The sequence below is a fragment of the Andrena cerasifolii genome, chromosome 12 (assembly GCF_050908995.1).
Source record: "Andrena cerasifolii isolate SP2316 chromosome 12, iyAndCera1_principal, whole genome shotgun sequence".
Taxonomy (NCBI): domain Eukaryota; kingdom Metazoa; phylum Arthropoda; class Insecta; order Hymenoptera; family Andrenidae; genus Andrena; species Andrena cerasifolii.
The window spans coordinates 3,465,722-3,481,460 of NC_135129.1; the positions used below are offsets into that span (position 1 = coordinate 3,465,722).

At 38.7% G+C, this 15,739-nt stretch overlaps 1 protein-coding gene across 1 annotated transcript in view; it reads left to right on the top strand.

The window, feature by feature from the left end:
* The window catches only part of LOC143375339 (dipeptidase 1), a 285,542-nt gene that overhangs the window by 49,183 nt on the left and 220,620 nt on the right, over nucleotides 1-15,739 (top strand). Inside the window, exon 2 of the mRNA XM_076824339.1 lies at nucleotides 4,372-4,800. Coding sequence (XP_076680454.1) covers nucleotides 4,558-4,800 — 243 coding nt within the window. The 5' untranslated portion in view covers nucleotides 4,372-4,557. The remainder of the gene's footprint in view (nucleotides 1-4,371; nucleotides 4,801-15,739) is intronic.

Consider the following 15,739-nt stretch of genomic DNA (forward strand, 5'->3'; position numbering starts at 1 on the left):
AAATAGTATACATCGAGTACTTTTTAGTAGCCTATCCGCGTGACAAAATTTCTTCAAGATGTGAGACTCTGAATTAGGTACCTAAGTGGCGCTACATGTACCTCATTTTAAACCATTCCGTGGCATCATAAGCCGTTTGAGAATCTTTTCAATCCACTGCTCTTGAATATTACGCACTTTTAGACAAAGCCTTTAAGTGCAGCCCCTACACTTCTAACCTTGAAAGGTTTCCCGTCATTTCGCGGAACATGATATAAAGTTAAGTAACTCTGTAGGTACATAAATTCCCGATAACATCTGAAATAAGATTCTATTGCTGCAGTCCGCTACATAAAAGTGATCCAAGAACGTAAGAACTGAAAGCCTGTTACGTAATAAAACGGAGCTTCGATGTACGTACTCCCGTTTCCAATTACAATTATCCCTCCCTCGGTGCCTATGCTGTGCCTTTACATCCACTTTCAAACGTCAAAGAGCCAAAAAATAAAGTTTCCCTCTGATTCTTCTCGATGCCTGTTGTTTTCCCCTCGCTCTTTATCTTCAGTTGATCATTGAAAGCCTCGGGAAAGCTTTTCTCTTCGCGGAATAGAAAGTATCCTTTGGCCAGGGAAAAGAAATTGGCGACGCAGGAGGCGGAGGCTGGGGAGGGGACCGATGGAATAGGGGCACGTACACCGGAAGTGGTGCTTCGAGGATGCTGTAAGGATGGAAACAGTTAGCGTGGAGTGAAACAAAGGGTCCTGTCTGGCGTAACAAACTCTGAGCTGGAGGAGGATAGGGGATTCATGGTCGAGTTGGTTTCAGTAACGGCCAGGTGAATCTCAAACATGGCGCGTGCACGTGTGCGTTCAGGTTTTAACGAATCGCGAGATCAAACGAAAGATTTCATTGCCTTCTCCCGCGGCTGACGATTCAACACTCTTCCTCTGCGTGAATTAATCGTCTAAAGGAGTTACGAGAGCGCTTCACTGTGAAGTGAAGCGTTTTTTAGTCGTTTTGGGTGGCTGGGTGCCTGCCACGAATTTTCATGAATGCACCGGCTGCGACAAACGCCACACAACCAGAAAAGTAGTGCTTCTATCCGGCAGAAATGAATCGGAAGCGGAGGATACTTTCGTCTTTGTTCTTTTTGGGAAGATTAATTGGGCAGATGTTGAGTATGCGTGTGTGGTTGGTACGAATATTTGTTTGTTTGTTTTTATTGTTTTTCCTGTGCTTCAAGCAGGATGGCGTTTCAACCTTATTTTTGCTTATGTTGCCCAACGAACTATAGTCGCATTTTTTTGTTCCCTCCTTCGGGTTCCAGCAGCAGCAGCGCACCGGGTGAAAGGTGGTCTCCCATCTTTACCCGGTACACCGCCCCGTGATGCTTAACTTCGGTGATCTAACGAGAACCGGTGTCTTCCATCACGGCTACGGCCGCTGGTAGAACGAATATAATTTGATGCATTGAATATTCGCCACATGTATTATTTCGTATCCTAAAGTTTGTTGAAATTATTGGGCAAGAAAGCGTTGGAATTGCTGCCCTCGATGTTGTGTATAATATAATATTAATGAAATTAAGAGATACATGAACGTTCCGAATAATCCCACTCGTAATTCTCATTTCTCGATTCTCAATTCAATTCTCAAAGTGATTAAAGGCTTGTTTTTTATGCTTTCAACACACACGACTCTCTTCACGAGTTCAGTACATGCGTATAAGTAAAAATCTGCATTTGCAAAACTGAGGTTTAGTCAATACATATATATGTACGTCATACGGATTTTAAAAATTCGTCCTTTTGAAGACCAACCTTCACGAGGAGATAATTTGTATGTACATTTCGACTTAGTTTGGAAGAAGACTGACTCTCGGTAGTATGTACTACGGTTTTTAATATACGCTATGTATGTATGTATGTATCTTTATTGACTCCCGTTAGGGTTGCAAGAACCTCCGTCTCCTTCCGTACAATTTCCTTACTTAACTCTACTTAACTCTACTTAACTCTACTTACAATTACCCTTTACAATTACTTCTTACAATTACTCCTTACTGCGACTTCTTACAACTACCCCTAACTACATCACTATTTACAGTCTCAGCTCGCCGCCTCCTGCCTCTCGCGTGTCCTACAATTTTTCCTTTTTTTTACTATACGCTATGTTCTCTGTTCTTTTCTTTGGTTTATAATGCAATTTTCCACTAAAGTTTACTGGTACATCCGAAACTTCAATATTTCAATATTTTCTTCTAAAAATTCCTGACAAGAGTGTCACTACATCCTCGGTTTTCTATATTATTCATGAATGCTAGACTTGGCATAAAATCAACGATCGTTATAATCAGAAATAACAATGCCCCAACTCTAATTTCAATTCAAGTTAAATGCTTATGCACTTGGCTGATAATAAATAATTCAAGGTTACTTAGAATTTATTTGTTTTCTCCAATTATTAAACGCTTTGCTGCTTCTTGTTTAAGGGGTTATGCCTAGTCATCCGGTCGAAAAGAGGCGAATATTTGTGAATTTTTTTTGAAGAAGCGGAAGCGTATATTTTTACAGAACTTTTTGCGTTTAACAGAGCAACATTTAAAGAACATTTGGTAATTTTTTCGTAGAAAAATATTTACGTTTATAATAAAATTAAGAGCGACATCCAAGAAGCCTTTTTAAAAAGTTGTTTTGGGGCTTCTTGGATGTCGCCCTTAATTTTATTATAAACTTAAATATTTTTCTACGAAAAAATTACCAAATGTTCTTTAAATGTTGCTCTTTTAAACGCAAAAAGTTTTGTAAAATTATACGCTTCCCCTTCTTCAAAAAAAAAATCACAAATATTCGCCTCTTTTCGGCCGCCTGACTAGGTATAACTCCTTAAAAGACACGACAACAGTGAGATGCTTCTATTAACATTAGTTGGTGACAATTATAAAATATATTCATACAATTGTTGCCAACGGTAGCCTAAATTATTCCTTAAAGTTACTTAAAATTGCAACCGAAGGGATTGAATATAACTTCAAAAAATTAAGATTCGTGTACTGTAATTATTGCAAATGAATTCGTTCCGCGAAGAAAATAAGCAGAAGACAAATTTAATTATACGATAACTAATAAAGGAAAGGAAGTTCCCACTAAACAATTTCCCTTCCACAACTTTTTCTTTCAAATGAGTTGATTAAAGGTTACTAAATTTTAGTATATACATTCATTTCGTAAATTAAACACTATTAGCAAAAATAAGATGTACGGAAATAATGTATTTGTTGAGTAAAAAATTAGATAGCGGCACACCAAAGACTCGGCTTTCTATTTGATTAGGATATCTGCCGGTTGCAATAGATTTCGTCTAATAATAAATTGTCGTCGTCAGATTTGCATTTTGTATTCAGAATGCACCAAACGAGTGTTGTAGTCTCGAATAATAAAAGGAAGATAAATTCAAAACTTAAAATGACCCACAAAAGCGTAATCGTCTAACAATTTAAAGCAGTAATTGCTTTAAAGTTCCAAGCACGTTCAAGAGCGTTCGGTTGAAGTACGTGTGTTTCCTTTTGCAACACGTAGTAAGATAGGTAGCGATATCATTTGAAGTATTTGCGGAGTTCCTTGCTTTCAGGGAATTTTTCAATCGTTCGACTGAACAAATCAAGCTCTTATCTATCGATATCACTTCGCGAGGACGTTCTCCGATACAACAGAATTCTCCAGAACATTCGTGCAAGGAAATATGGACGAAAATAATGGCCTCGTAGGAAGAATAACCTGTGGCAAAAGAATTTGCAAAAAATATTCTTCAAATCCCCGAATCTCTTCCCAGCTCCGAGACGTTCCGATCAATACTCGAAAGTGTAATTTTCTTCAGCGAAGAAGCGTACAGAATTTCGACTAATTACTACATGATTGCTACATTCTGATCGTTGTGATAGATGGAATTAAAGAGAAACATGTCTCGTGCAATTTCTATCGTTTAGCGTTTCGACTTTCTTCACTTTCAGAAGAATGTGAACGCATTCGAACTAAATCATCTACGAATAATCCTAGATGGCTTCCATCAAGCTGTACAGTCTAAAACACGGGCGAAATCGGTCTCAGAACTTCGGAATTTCTCTGCTTAAAGCCAAATTACTATGAACAAGGCTCGACCTTAACAGGTACTATTCTAGAATTCACTAATGCATTTTCAGCTCAGTTCCGTAAAAAGAAACCGTTCGTCTCGATCACAGCCACAAGCTTTTGACCCCCGAGATCAACATTAGGACGATTATTATGCCGTATTCGAAAAGTGTCTTCGCAATCATTTGCAAAATCGCGATCCAGTTTAGGGTGTCCAAGATCAGGGTGGGACGGTTCTGCCCTGTCTCACCCTGTGCCCATTTAGGTCGGCGCTAGGTCCTGGCTAGAGGAAGCTGGCGCGGCCGAAACGCGATAGCGGAGCGACGATGGACAGGCAGGAAGGGCGGGCTCCGCTAAAGACGAGGCACGCGGCGCCTGTCGTGGATCGCGTGAACGGCTGGAAGATGCAGTGATCATATCGGTGATCGAGCAGTGGATTCACGGGAGGACGATGCATCACTCTGGTGGTACCGGTTACGGGACCGGGCCCCAGGAGCGCGTGCACCAGGCGCCGCGAGCGGCGGGCCAACCTGACAAGTGCCCCTACGAGACCTACCAGGCCCAGATACCGGATTGCTGCGCAGCCGCGGCAGCGGTCCAGGACCCGTATCCACGGCCACCGAGCGGATATGACGGCAGGTGCTACGATGAGTGTCATCGCAGGACTCCCTATCAGGAGGACACCTATTCCCAGGTACGTGACGCCACACTGATATCTCAAGGTTCCTCTACCCGCCTGATCCTTGTGGAGGGCAGTTTGCCTCAAAAGAAGGTGACTTTCGAGACCGAATGCAACCGTCTTTCGAGACGTCCTTAAATTACTTAAGGGGGTATTCTAGTCTAGACACTCGTTTTTAAAGGTGATATTTGGAAATTAATTCTGGAAAAACTATCGCACCTACAGGGCAGCAGTTTTGCACACATATTTAGTAGTGTTTGAACTATCAACGCAAATTTTTGGAATGCGTTATATTGAAATTTGTACAAGTTACACGCCGAAGCGCAGGTCATGTCATCAAAAACCGGCCCCATCGGGCGCACGAATTGCGGCTGTCCTAGTCATCTGAAACGAAAGTACCAATGATTTTTTTAATCTATATGAGTGTAGTTATCGCCCGAACTAGATGTAACCAAGTCCGGACATTGTTACCGAAATCACAGCTGTTTAAAAATTTATATTTGATTTCTTCGACTTTTCTTGAGCTAAAACAAGGTGTGGGGAAGGTTGTATTAAAACTATTGATATAATTCTAGTTCCGGCTATAGGTACACATTCACTTTCAATGTGTGTCAAATTTTAGCTCAATCGGTCCAGTAGTTTTTGAGAAAAATGTGCGCCCGATTTAAAACAATTGTTTCGAGAAAAACGCGTTTAAAGTTTTTTATGCAGTACGACCTATACGACTGAAGTTGCGGTAGATAACAACGAATTTCTGCAACTTATCCCTAATCTGGTATACCAAGACCGTAGAGGAAACCTTCCTTAGCTTCAAAAAAATCATGTTGGGCAGCTCTCTCTTCTATGCTGGCAGTCATAGCCTCTTTAGATACAAGGGTCGAGGGAACGACTGCCGGCCACGCTGCGGCCTTAAGCCCCTATAACTTTGGGAGTTTTTCGAATTTCACCTTAATATTTTGCAGACATATTTTCGAAACCCTAAAATATTTGAAAATCAAAAAAAAAATAGAAGTTTTGGGTAGAATACCCCCTTAAGGGGTTATGCCTAGTCAGGCGGTCGAAAAGAGGCGAATATTTGTGAATTTTTTTTGAAGAAGCAAAAGCGTATATTTTTACAGAACTTTTTGCAATTAAAAGAGCAACATTTAAAGAACATTTGGTAATTTTTTCGTAGAAAAATATTTACGTTTATAATAAAATTAAGAGCGACATCCAAGAAGCCTTTTTAAAAAGTTGTTTTGGGGCTTCTTGGATGTCGCTCTTAATTTTATTATAAACGTAAATATTTTTCTACGAAAAAATTACCAAATGTTCTTTAAATGTTGCTCTTTGAATTGCAAAAAGTTCTGTAAAAATATACGCTTTCGCTTCTTCAAAAAAAATTCACAAATATTCGCCTCTTTTCGACCGCCTGACTAGGCATAACCCCTTAAGGCAGGAAAATGTCCAATCAATTACCCATATTTTAGAAGAAATACATATTGTAAAGTACCTATGTGTCAACAGTTGGAGAAATGGCAACCCGTGGAGCGGCAAGAGAGCATACCTTATTAAATATAATATAAATTGCAGTAGGTCAGTTTTTGCCAGAAAGCCAACGATATCCTCTTTGTGAAAAGAAAGGCATCACTTTTCAAGAGTATTATATCATTTAACGATTAAGAGCAAAGGAGAACTTTAATCATTTAAATTGTATTATTCTTATTCAGAAGACGCGAAGCAGTCAGAAATATCAAATGTCAAATCGCAGGGCTCAATTGACGCTGATCATAAGCTCTGCTCAATTTCCGCCTCACGGCGATGTCACGCCGTTTTCCAATAATTTCTATCTTCTGGAACTGTCCTTCGCCTTGTCGCTCTTTTATTCTACGTAAAAAATTGGATGAAAAATTACTGACACCGTTTATTCGCTCTTAATTACAACAGACGCTTTAAACACTACAGTGCGGAATCAATAAAATTATCGTCCCGTATTCCCTGTACTCTCAGTTACGTTAATATCGTGTCTCCATCCGTGCACTAATTAAATTTAATTCCAGCTTGAGGTGTGTGCAGGTTTCTTTAATTGCCCAATAGAATGAAACGAGCTCGCAGCCTCGCAAACGAGCGCGCCCCTCGATCTTAATATTTATGATTATTGTTCGTTGAAAATTAAATTTCACGTTTCCACGAGAGGAGGAAGTTAATTAGCGCCGAGAAGGGAAACTTTAAGCCGCTGATGATTCAGCGGGAAACTTTGTTCGATAGCCTGACGCCAGCAATATGAGCCATTTCAGCTTAGCTAATTCTAGGACCTCATGTTACGTAGAGTTGCTGCAACATTAAAGACTTACGGCGACCTTCTGGAAGCGATTAGTACCCCTAAAACGCTTATAATTAGAACATTAATTCAAGTTTCGTACCCAACGTGATGGCGAAGCTGTTTGTTTACATAGGAGGCTAATTCGATAATAAAAGAGACTGTTAAATGGAAGATTTACAATAGAAAACAACGTTATTCTAAGTTTAGTTAATTATCACTTGCAAAATAAATGGTCTCATATTATAGGGAGGTATAAATTTAAGCTGATAGTGTAAATTGTAAAATGAAACCGAAGGAGCCTTAGGGAATATAATTCGTAAATTAGCTCATAAATTTATCGTTCACGAGGTATTTAGTTTTACTTTCATAAGAAGTCAGTTTATTATAAATTACGAACTAATGTAGGAGTTAAGGGAAACAAATAAGTATTATTTGGAGGATGTGTTGGTATTAATGATATTATATAACATTAATTGCATCCTGGAAATATCAATCGCTTTGTAGTACTTGTAATTCTGCAAAGAGATAGGGCTAGCATTTGCCTACGACATAAACAATATAATCTTGAAGAAATGGCTAATTAAAAGTCTTATGTTCAGTAGTTACTTATAGCTATGAAACGTCTAACATATTTTAATAAAACAAATTCAAATTGACGCGTTTTCAAGTTGTGTTAGAAAAATTCCAAAGAAAAAGTATTTGTGTTTTAAATAAAAAGGCTTTAGTTAAATACAATTTTAGATGATCATATTTTTTTTTATTTTACTTATGTTAACCTCGCAAGGTGAAAGCCTATGTTATGATATTGTAGCTTTTTGCCATTAACATAGTAATCATTCCCTTCCAAGGTTTGTACCTGCGAACTTACTTTATCAACTCTATTACTGCAATTTCAAGAGTTGTTAAGTCATTGATAATTAGGAGGTAAATCCTGTGCCCACTTAAGGGGTGAGTACACTGTGACGGTTTGAAAAATTAAGCTCTTTTTAAAGATTTTTTTCTCCGTAGCTACAACATATAATGTAATAAATCTTTTTGGTATTTATTAATCTACTCTTATATTATACAAAAGTTTTTAAAGAATTTTTTTTAATTTGTTTTAAAACTTGCAAAAAAACGATTTGACCAATCAGTCTGAAATTTGTACACGTTATTCAGCACATCAGTGGCTATGTCCGGGACTAGGATTATATTTACTGATAAAAAATTAACAAAATAGCGGACGTTTGAAGTTTAAGTGTCGAAACTCGGTGAATTTTTCAAGCATTTTGCCTTGTGAAAAGTATGAAATGTTTAATAAAAAAAGGTTTCCGTAGTCCCGGTCATAGCCACTGATGTGCTGAATAACGTGTAAAAATTTCAGAGTGATTGGTCAAATAGCTCTTTTGCAATCACCTGCGCCAGTTGAAAAAAGGTCGTTTTGAGATAATCGCGTTTAAAGTTTTAAAACAAATTAAAAAAAATTCTTTTAAAATTTTTTGTATAATATAAAAGTAGATTAATAAATACCAAAAAGATTTATTACATTATATGTAGTATCTACGGAGAAAAAAATCTTTAAATAGAGCTTAATTTTTCAAACCGTCACAGTGGACTGACCCCTAAAAAAGAAAACAGAAGGCTACTCATTCAACAGTCTTTTGTATACCATGCAGCATGCAAAAATATAGAGTCACAAGAATGTAAAGGCACAAGAATGCAGTTTCAGTTTACTTTAATTCAACATAGTAATCAAGGCTTACCAATTTATTAAATTCTATCATTGTTTTATTACAACCTACAAAACTTGACAGAGGATAAATGTGGGACAGTGTGCTAAATGTTCGACGGACCCGTTGACGTGTATTAATAATTCATTGCGTTTCATCTTCCGCCTTTTCGGTTAACTGACTCGAACGTAGCGCGTAACTCGAAAATGATTCGATTACAGGCATCCGCGCTGACTGATTTCCAAAATAAAGGCTGCAACAATCCCCACACAACGCGCTTCGTACGTTTCCTTTTTTCATCCTCTGACTGAGCTATACCATCTCTCTTTCAATGAAACCTCGTTCCCTTTTGAAATTCCTGTCTATGCATGCGCGTAGCCGAGTTTCTTTGATCCCCGCTTCAGCGAGCATTACTACTCACATACTTCGTTGCATCTGAAATTAACGATATACACATATTTCTTTGAGCTTGGAATATTAACGTGGCTGCATCTCGCGACGCCCACCCTCACATTAAACTATTCCCACTGATACATATTTCGGTTGCCCACCCCTCCCCCCGCCCACGCACCACCTTTAGCCACATTTCAGATTACGTTTCAGAATCGGTGAAATTACGAGGCTGTGTTTCACATCTTTTGACGTGGATAAATGTTTCGCTTCATCGAAAAGAAAAGTCACCTATTTTATTTGGATCAGTAATGTTTCCTTGTATTGCAATTTAAAGAAAAACGTTCTTCCATTAGTAAAATAAAAAATGATCGTCACGAGATATTAATTTTAGGCGAAGTTATTTGTCATCGAAGTTAGGGCATCTGGAAAAAGCTGCTTTGTGGTTGTCGCGAATTTTCCCTGATTTGAGAATCTGGTGGACTAACAAGGGAATATTTCGAACTGACAATTGCCGATTTCAATGCGACTTTGGTAGGAAGTAGTTCTTACTAAAATATGTGACACGTATTTTTTTTATCGGCTGCCATTCATGTTGAAGGGGTGAAAGCAACCCTGAAAGTTGACAGTGAGAAACACGTTTGTTCGAATATCGTGGAAACTACTGGAGCTAGGAGGCGGTGTAAATGGCGCAATTGTGTATTTTATGATAAAGAACGCAGCTGTGCAAATATATTAAAAAAATCCGATTTTAATGTATTGTTTTCTCAGTGTGGCTGGGGGGAAGAGTCGTGAGAACATGTATGGGTGGTATGTATGGGATGAGGAGGGGAGAGGGGGTGGCAGGAGGTGGTGGACTAGGTGTTGGGGGAGGAGGGGGAGGGAGAGGAGTCGTTGAGGAGTATAGAGGAAAGGAGAGAGGGGTGTGTGTGAGAAGAGGGAAGAGCGGAGGGGTGAATGAGGAGATGAGAGCGAAAGGGCGGCGAGTGGAAGTGGGAGTCCGGGAGGGGGAGCGGAGACGAGAGATTGGACGAGCGAACGAGCGAGCGAGCGATTAGGATTAAGTAGGAGGATAAGGAATAGGTTAAGATAGATGTAAGTTGGTTGGCTGTGTACTGGGAGATCATAACCCCTAGGGGAATAATAAAGTTGTATATATATATATATAGTTTTCTCCGAGCTCTAGTAGTTTCCAAGATAGTCGCAGGAACAGTCCTACCAAAGTCGCATCAAAATCGGCGATTGTCACATCGACATGATCCCTTTTAAGTATATCCGTGGCAAGGTGTACAATATCTTGGGGACCGCGGTATTTTGTAAAATCATAATCACGCAAAACGCAGTGGTTAAATCGAGCTCTTACATGTACAGTAAATCTTCGTTATGAGCTCGACGAACGGGGCTGGCGGCGAGCTCATAGTGGGTTGCGGGCATGATTCCGCGCGGCCAGTGGCTGTGTCGACTCTTTCGTTTCCTCTCGCTCGTTGTCGGGTTCCGTCACTTTCGTCCGCAGGTTTCTAAGAAATGGTGGGGATAGTCGCCGGGCTGTCAACGGGAGGTAAAAATGAGCTCATAACGGGGATTTACTGTACAGTTAATCGCAATAGTATCCGTCCACCCTATATGTAACATAGGATTTACATATTAAATCGACTTCAAAGTAAGAATTCGTAATTCTAATTAAAATTTATAAACCTTGATCTACATACTTTTGTTTGGGGTGTATTCAACTGAAAAATTGTACACAGATTATTTAAAAAAAAATATATTCGTGATACAAAATATTTGCTCAAATTTTCTGTAAAATTCGAGATTGTGTTGTACCATCCTTCTAGTAGAATTCCTTTGAGCATTTCATTCGTAGATGGTACTAACTAAAAATATATTTATTAAGATTTATACTATTGTAAATTATGAGTAATTCTGGATGTACCATTCTTTAAGGAAGGATTCTCATCTAGTAGTCCCAAAAGTAACTGGTATTTAAGAATTTTGTTTTGAAAAACTGTTGGTTATATTTCTATTTAACTCTTTTGGGATATAAGGAGGCATCTTTGAACTCGCAGAAAATATTTTTTTATGTCGATCTTTCTTATTATTTATTAATTATTGTGGAATCTTTTTCACCTTTTCGACGATGTAATTCCTGTTGGCGGGATGTGTGGCACCTGTCACAGTCATCTGATTGCAAAAAAAAGTTTCTTGAACTTAGACAGTTTACGCTGGGATTGGTCCACTTTAAAGAAAACAAACGAAAAATTAAAAGAGTTATAGCGTTTGAAATAAAAAATTAGTTTCTTCCTTAGACAATTTTTTCATATTATTCTTTACATCGGCGAAAAAATGATTATAAATAAAAACTAAAATTAAAATTTTAGATCCAGTCCCAGCGTAAATTATTTAACTTTAAGAAAATTTTCTTCTTTTTGCAATCAGGTGACTGTGACAAGTGCTACACCTGACGCCAACATCTTCGAAAAGATTCCACAATAGTTAACAAATAATACTAAGGATGGGCATAAAAAAAATATTTTCTGCAAGTTTAAAGATGTCTCCTTATACCCCAAAAGAGTTTAATGCAATATTAACAATAGTTTTTCAACAAAATTTCGTAACACTCGAGAATTTCCCTTAAATCAGTAAAACATGTTATACGTATGGGGTGGGCGGATACTTTTGTGAGTAACAACACATCCTATACAACTGCACCAGCTTTGGGAAAGCCGAAATTTTGACCCGACTATCCTCCAAAAAATTGAGTAATATATTCCACACATTTAAGACATTACTGCACATGTCACGGACCAACTAGGTACAAAACTCTTGTTCACTCCCCTCGCTTCAACAACACCCCCTTTCCAGACTTAAAAGCTACAGCGACAGAAGCTCGCGATGCCCCATCCTCTTTCATGCAACTCAATCGTCTCCTAAAACGCTGCCTCCCCCCACCCGTAACCCCCAGCATGTGTCATTAGCAAGAATGATCGCAGCACACTCTAATAACTGCTATCTATATCACCGCTAGTGGAGGCAATTCGAAGCCAGCCATCGGGGTCCATTCATCTGGCGGGCGAGCACGGCGATCAGAACTCGCGAGTTTCACCCCGGTTCGCCGGAGTTCGTCCCGCTAACCGGGGCGGGCTTGAATCTTCCAGTAGCCATTATGGGTTTTTGGGGGGGCCGAAAATTGATTCGACCCGGGCGTGCATGCCTTAAGTTCGAAGTTTTGCCGTACGTATATCTGGCCGGTATCGATTTGGCCCAGTTTCGCGTTCCGCGCTTCCACGCCATATTTTAGGAATTCAGCGAGCGAGCGAGCGCGGGGTAAGAGAGAAAGGTGAGGGGTGGGATCGGAGGGACGGGACCTGGGCTGGAAAATGCTACTGTCAAAGATAAATCAACGTTATTCCCCGCCAATAATCCCGAAAATGGAAGTACCTGTCCCGTCGGTTCGCGTTACCAACCCCTCCGCCCCCCCTCGCCCCTCGCCCCTGATGCAATTCCGATGCATAATGCGCATATAAAACGGCCACGTAGCAATCGTCTTTCTATCTGCCGCTGTTTCCGTAAATTGTTATCACCTCCGTAACGGATGGCCTTTACGTGTAGATCCTCCCGCGGCTGATGGAATTCGCGGACAGGGGGGCGCCACCGTCGCTCGTGATATCAACACTAATTTCACGGAGAAAGATGAATGACGGTTCCGGGGGCGCCGACGTCCGCGAACGTTTACGTTGAAATATCGCGGGACCGTACCTCTTTTTACGCGACCGTGGTCACCTCTTGATGCATTTGCGCTCCGCGTGGCAGAGATTCAAGGAAATTCGTGGAATCTCGCCGAGGAAGCGGGGAAGATATCTTGAAGGATTTCGTGGAAGCATATCAGCTGTAATTAATCCTGGTGGGAAGCAGGGAGAGCCTGGGGTTTTGGAGTGTTCTCTGCTTGTGGTGGCATTTTGGGGGAGGGGAGAGTACTGTTGTCTTATTGTGTGTATGTTGCAGTCAAAGCGTTAAATTCAGCGAATGTATAAATTCACTTGTCGATGTATGCACGCACTGGTCCGATTGGCTACAGTATTTATAAGAAATTAATTTGTGGCGGCTAATGGCTACTAGCGTTAATGGTCGCTAGAGTTTCTTCCCTAAATTATAGGTGGTTAAGAAACATTACGCTTTTATTAAACGATTTGTACTTACAAGGGATGATCCCGAAACGGACAATTCAAAAAATTCTGAAACTTTGTGGATGTTTAGGGGATTTCCTCCTGATTACAACGCAATTTTTGTTTGCTGCCCAAATTCACTCTAAGCGGGTAGAATTAACCCCTGAAAATTCGGCTATTTTCCGATTTTATTTTGTAACTCGTATTCGGTAAGAGATAGGGAAAAGTTTCAAGACAAAAGTTAATTCTTTTAATTAGATCTATCATTTGGTGAAAAAATTATTTTAATTAATTCGCGAGTTATAACGCAAAATCGGAAAATAACCGGATTCTCAGCGGTCAATTACACCCCCCTTAGAGTGAATTTGGGCAACGAACAAAAATTGCGTTGTAATGAGGAGGAAATTCCCTACATATTCACCAAGTTTCAGAATTTTTCGAATTTCCGGGTTCGGGATGTTCCCTTGTTAGATTCGATCCTCCGTATGTTTGGTGTTTGCCACTTCCACCAATCCAATCGTCTTGAAGCTCGGTAGGCGTGCGTGGATGTGATGACAATACAATTTTTTTATAAAAAGTCAATAATGAAAAGAAAACAGATAAAACTGATAAAAAATAAAAAATCCACAAACATTAAAAACTAGAAAACAAAAAATTATGTCACGATTTTACTAAAATGTATTAAAAACTGAATAACTATTCTTTTCTTGTACACAATTTCGATAGTGTTTTCTCACTTTAAATAAAACCGTGGCGCGGGATATTTCATATCAGAATATGAATCAATTTAATACAGCACCACGATTTTATTTAAATTGAGAAAACACCATCGAAACTGTAGTACAAAAACAATTACTTTTTAGTGCATTTTTAGTAAAATTGTTTAATATAAAAAGAAATTTCACATACGTTTTTAATGAAGAATATAATTTGTTCTAATAATAATTCGTTGACAAGGAAAATTTAATCAAGAAGGTAATGTAGTCACCTCCATCAGTTCCTTATTCAATGAATATTATTAAGTTGAAGTTTGTTAATTCTATTTATTGTAACTTAACAAAGCTTAAAAATTGCAACAGCCAATTTATACTTTTACTAGTAGATGTATAAATCTTCACCTTAGGGAAAGTATGCAAAAACAAAAATATTTCAATTTGAATGAATACTTTTACTATCAGAACCTATAAAGGACCATAGTACATATACTCGTTTGATGAGACACCTGTGCACCATGCTCACTAACATCGACTCACTCCCTTTCTATAAAGCAGCCCCCGTTGAATACGTCTTACTAATTGTGAGTTCCAGATATATTGGACGCGCTTTGACACTTCACATGAGTTTAGTTAGTTTGAGTTTCTAATGAAGTTCCGAGTACTGCCCACTGCATTCCTCGTCACATCGCCAATTCGAATCATGATCGACTGTACAGAAATGTTGAAGCGACTTTGCATTAGGTGAACTTATGCGTCTCCATAAATTTCCAATAGTTCGAAATATGTAAAATGTTCAGACCTCGTATATACACAGTGTAACCTTAATAGGTCTCCCCTAGGAAACTCGTTTTTTCCCGAAACATTGATAGTGAAATAATTTCGAGAGATTGATAATGTTTCCCTCAATTGTTTCACTGTGGGTTGGTGTTGAAGCAGAGACTGATTATCGAAAAGGTTTCCCTTCTTTTCCGTTTCCTTTTCCCTGGTATTCTTTAAAAAATATTTTGAAAATAAAAAATCGTACTTTCGCTTCGAAAAATGGCAAATGCTCAAGTGACATTGAAATGTTTTACTTCTGAACAAAATAGATTTTTCATACAGTTTTCTATATTCCAATAGCGTATTTTAGAAAATATTTATCTGTTCACATTGCAGAAGATTATTTTATATTCTGAAAGAAGTGCAGAAATGCAAAGTATTGAATGAATAATCAAACACAGAAATTTTCAAAAGAAGCTATTTTAATTTTTGTTCCACTGCCTTCGATATTATAATAATAATAAATACAGAGTTGTCTTATTTCCTTAAGGGATGAAATAATTAGAAGAAATAAAAAACGCGGTTAAAATTGTTTACAGTGACTGTTGCAACTTTGAGAAATGCAACTAGATTTTCAGTACAAATCCCTCGGACAAACACTAACCGTTAATTAATGAGAAATAAATTGTAAAACACTGACATCGAATAGGGAATGAAACCGGAGCTTTTTCAGCTGAAAAAAAATCGAATACATTCTACGTGTAACGGAATTAATCGTTACAAACGAGAAAGAATATTCACGGCAAATCCTGTTCATTTCCTCTGGAATGATTTCTATGGACGATATATAGAGAAATAACAATAACGTCGAATAAAAGCAAATAAAGTTAATAAAGTTTGATATAGCTAAAAAGC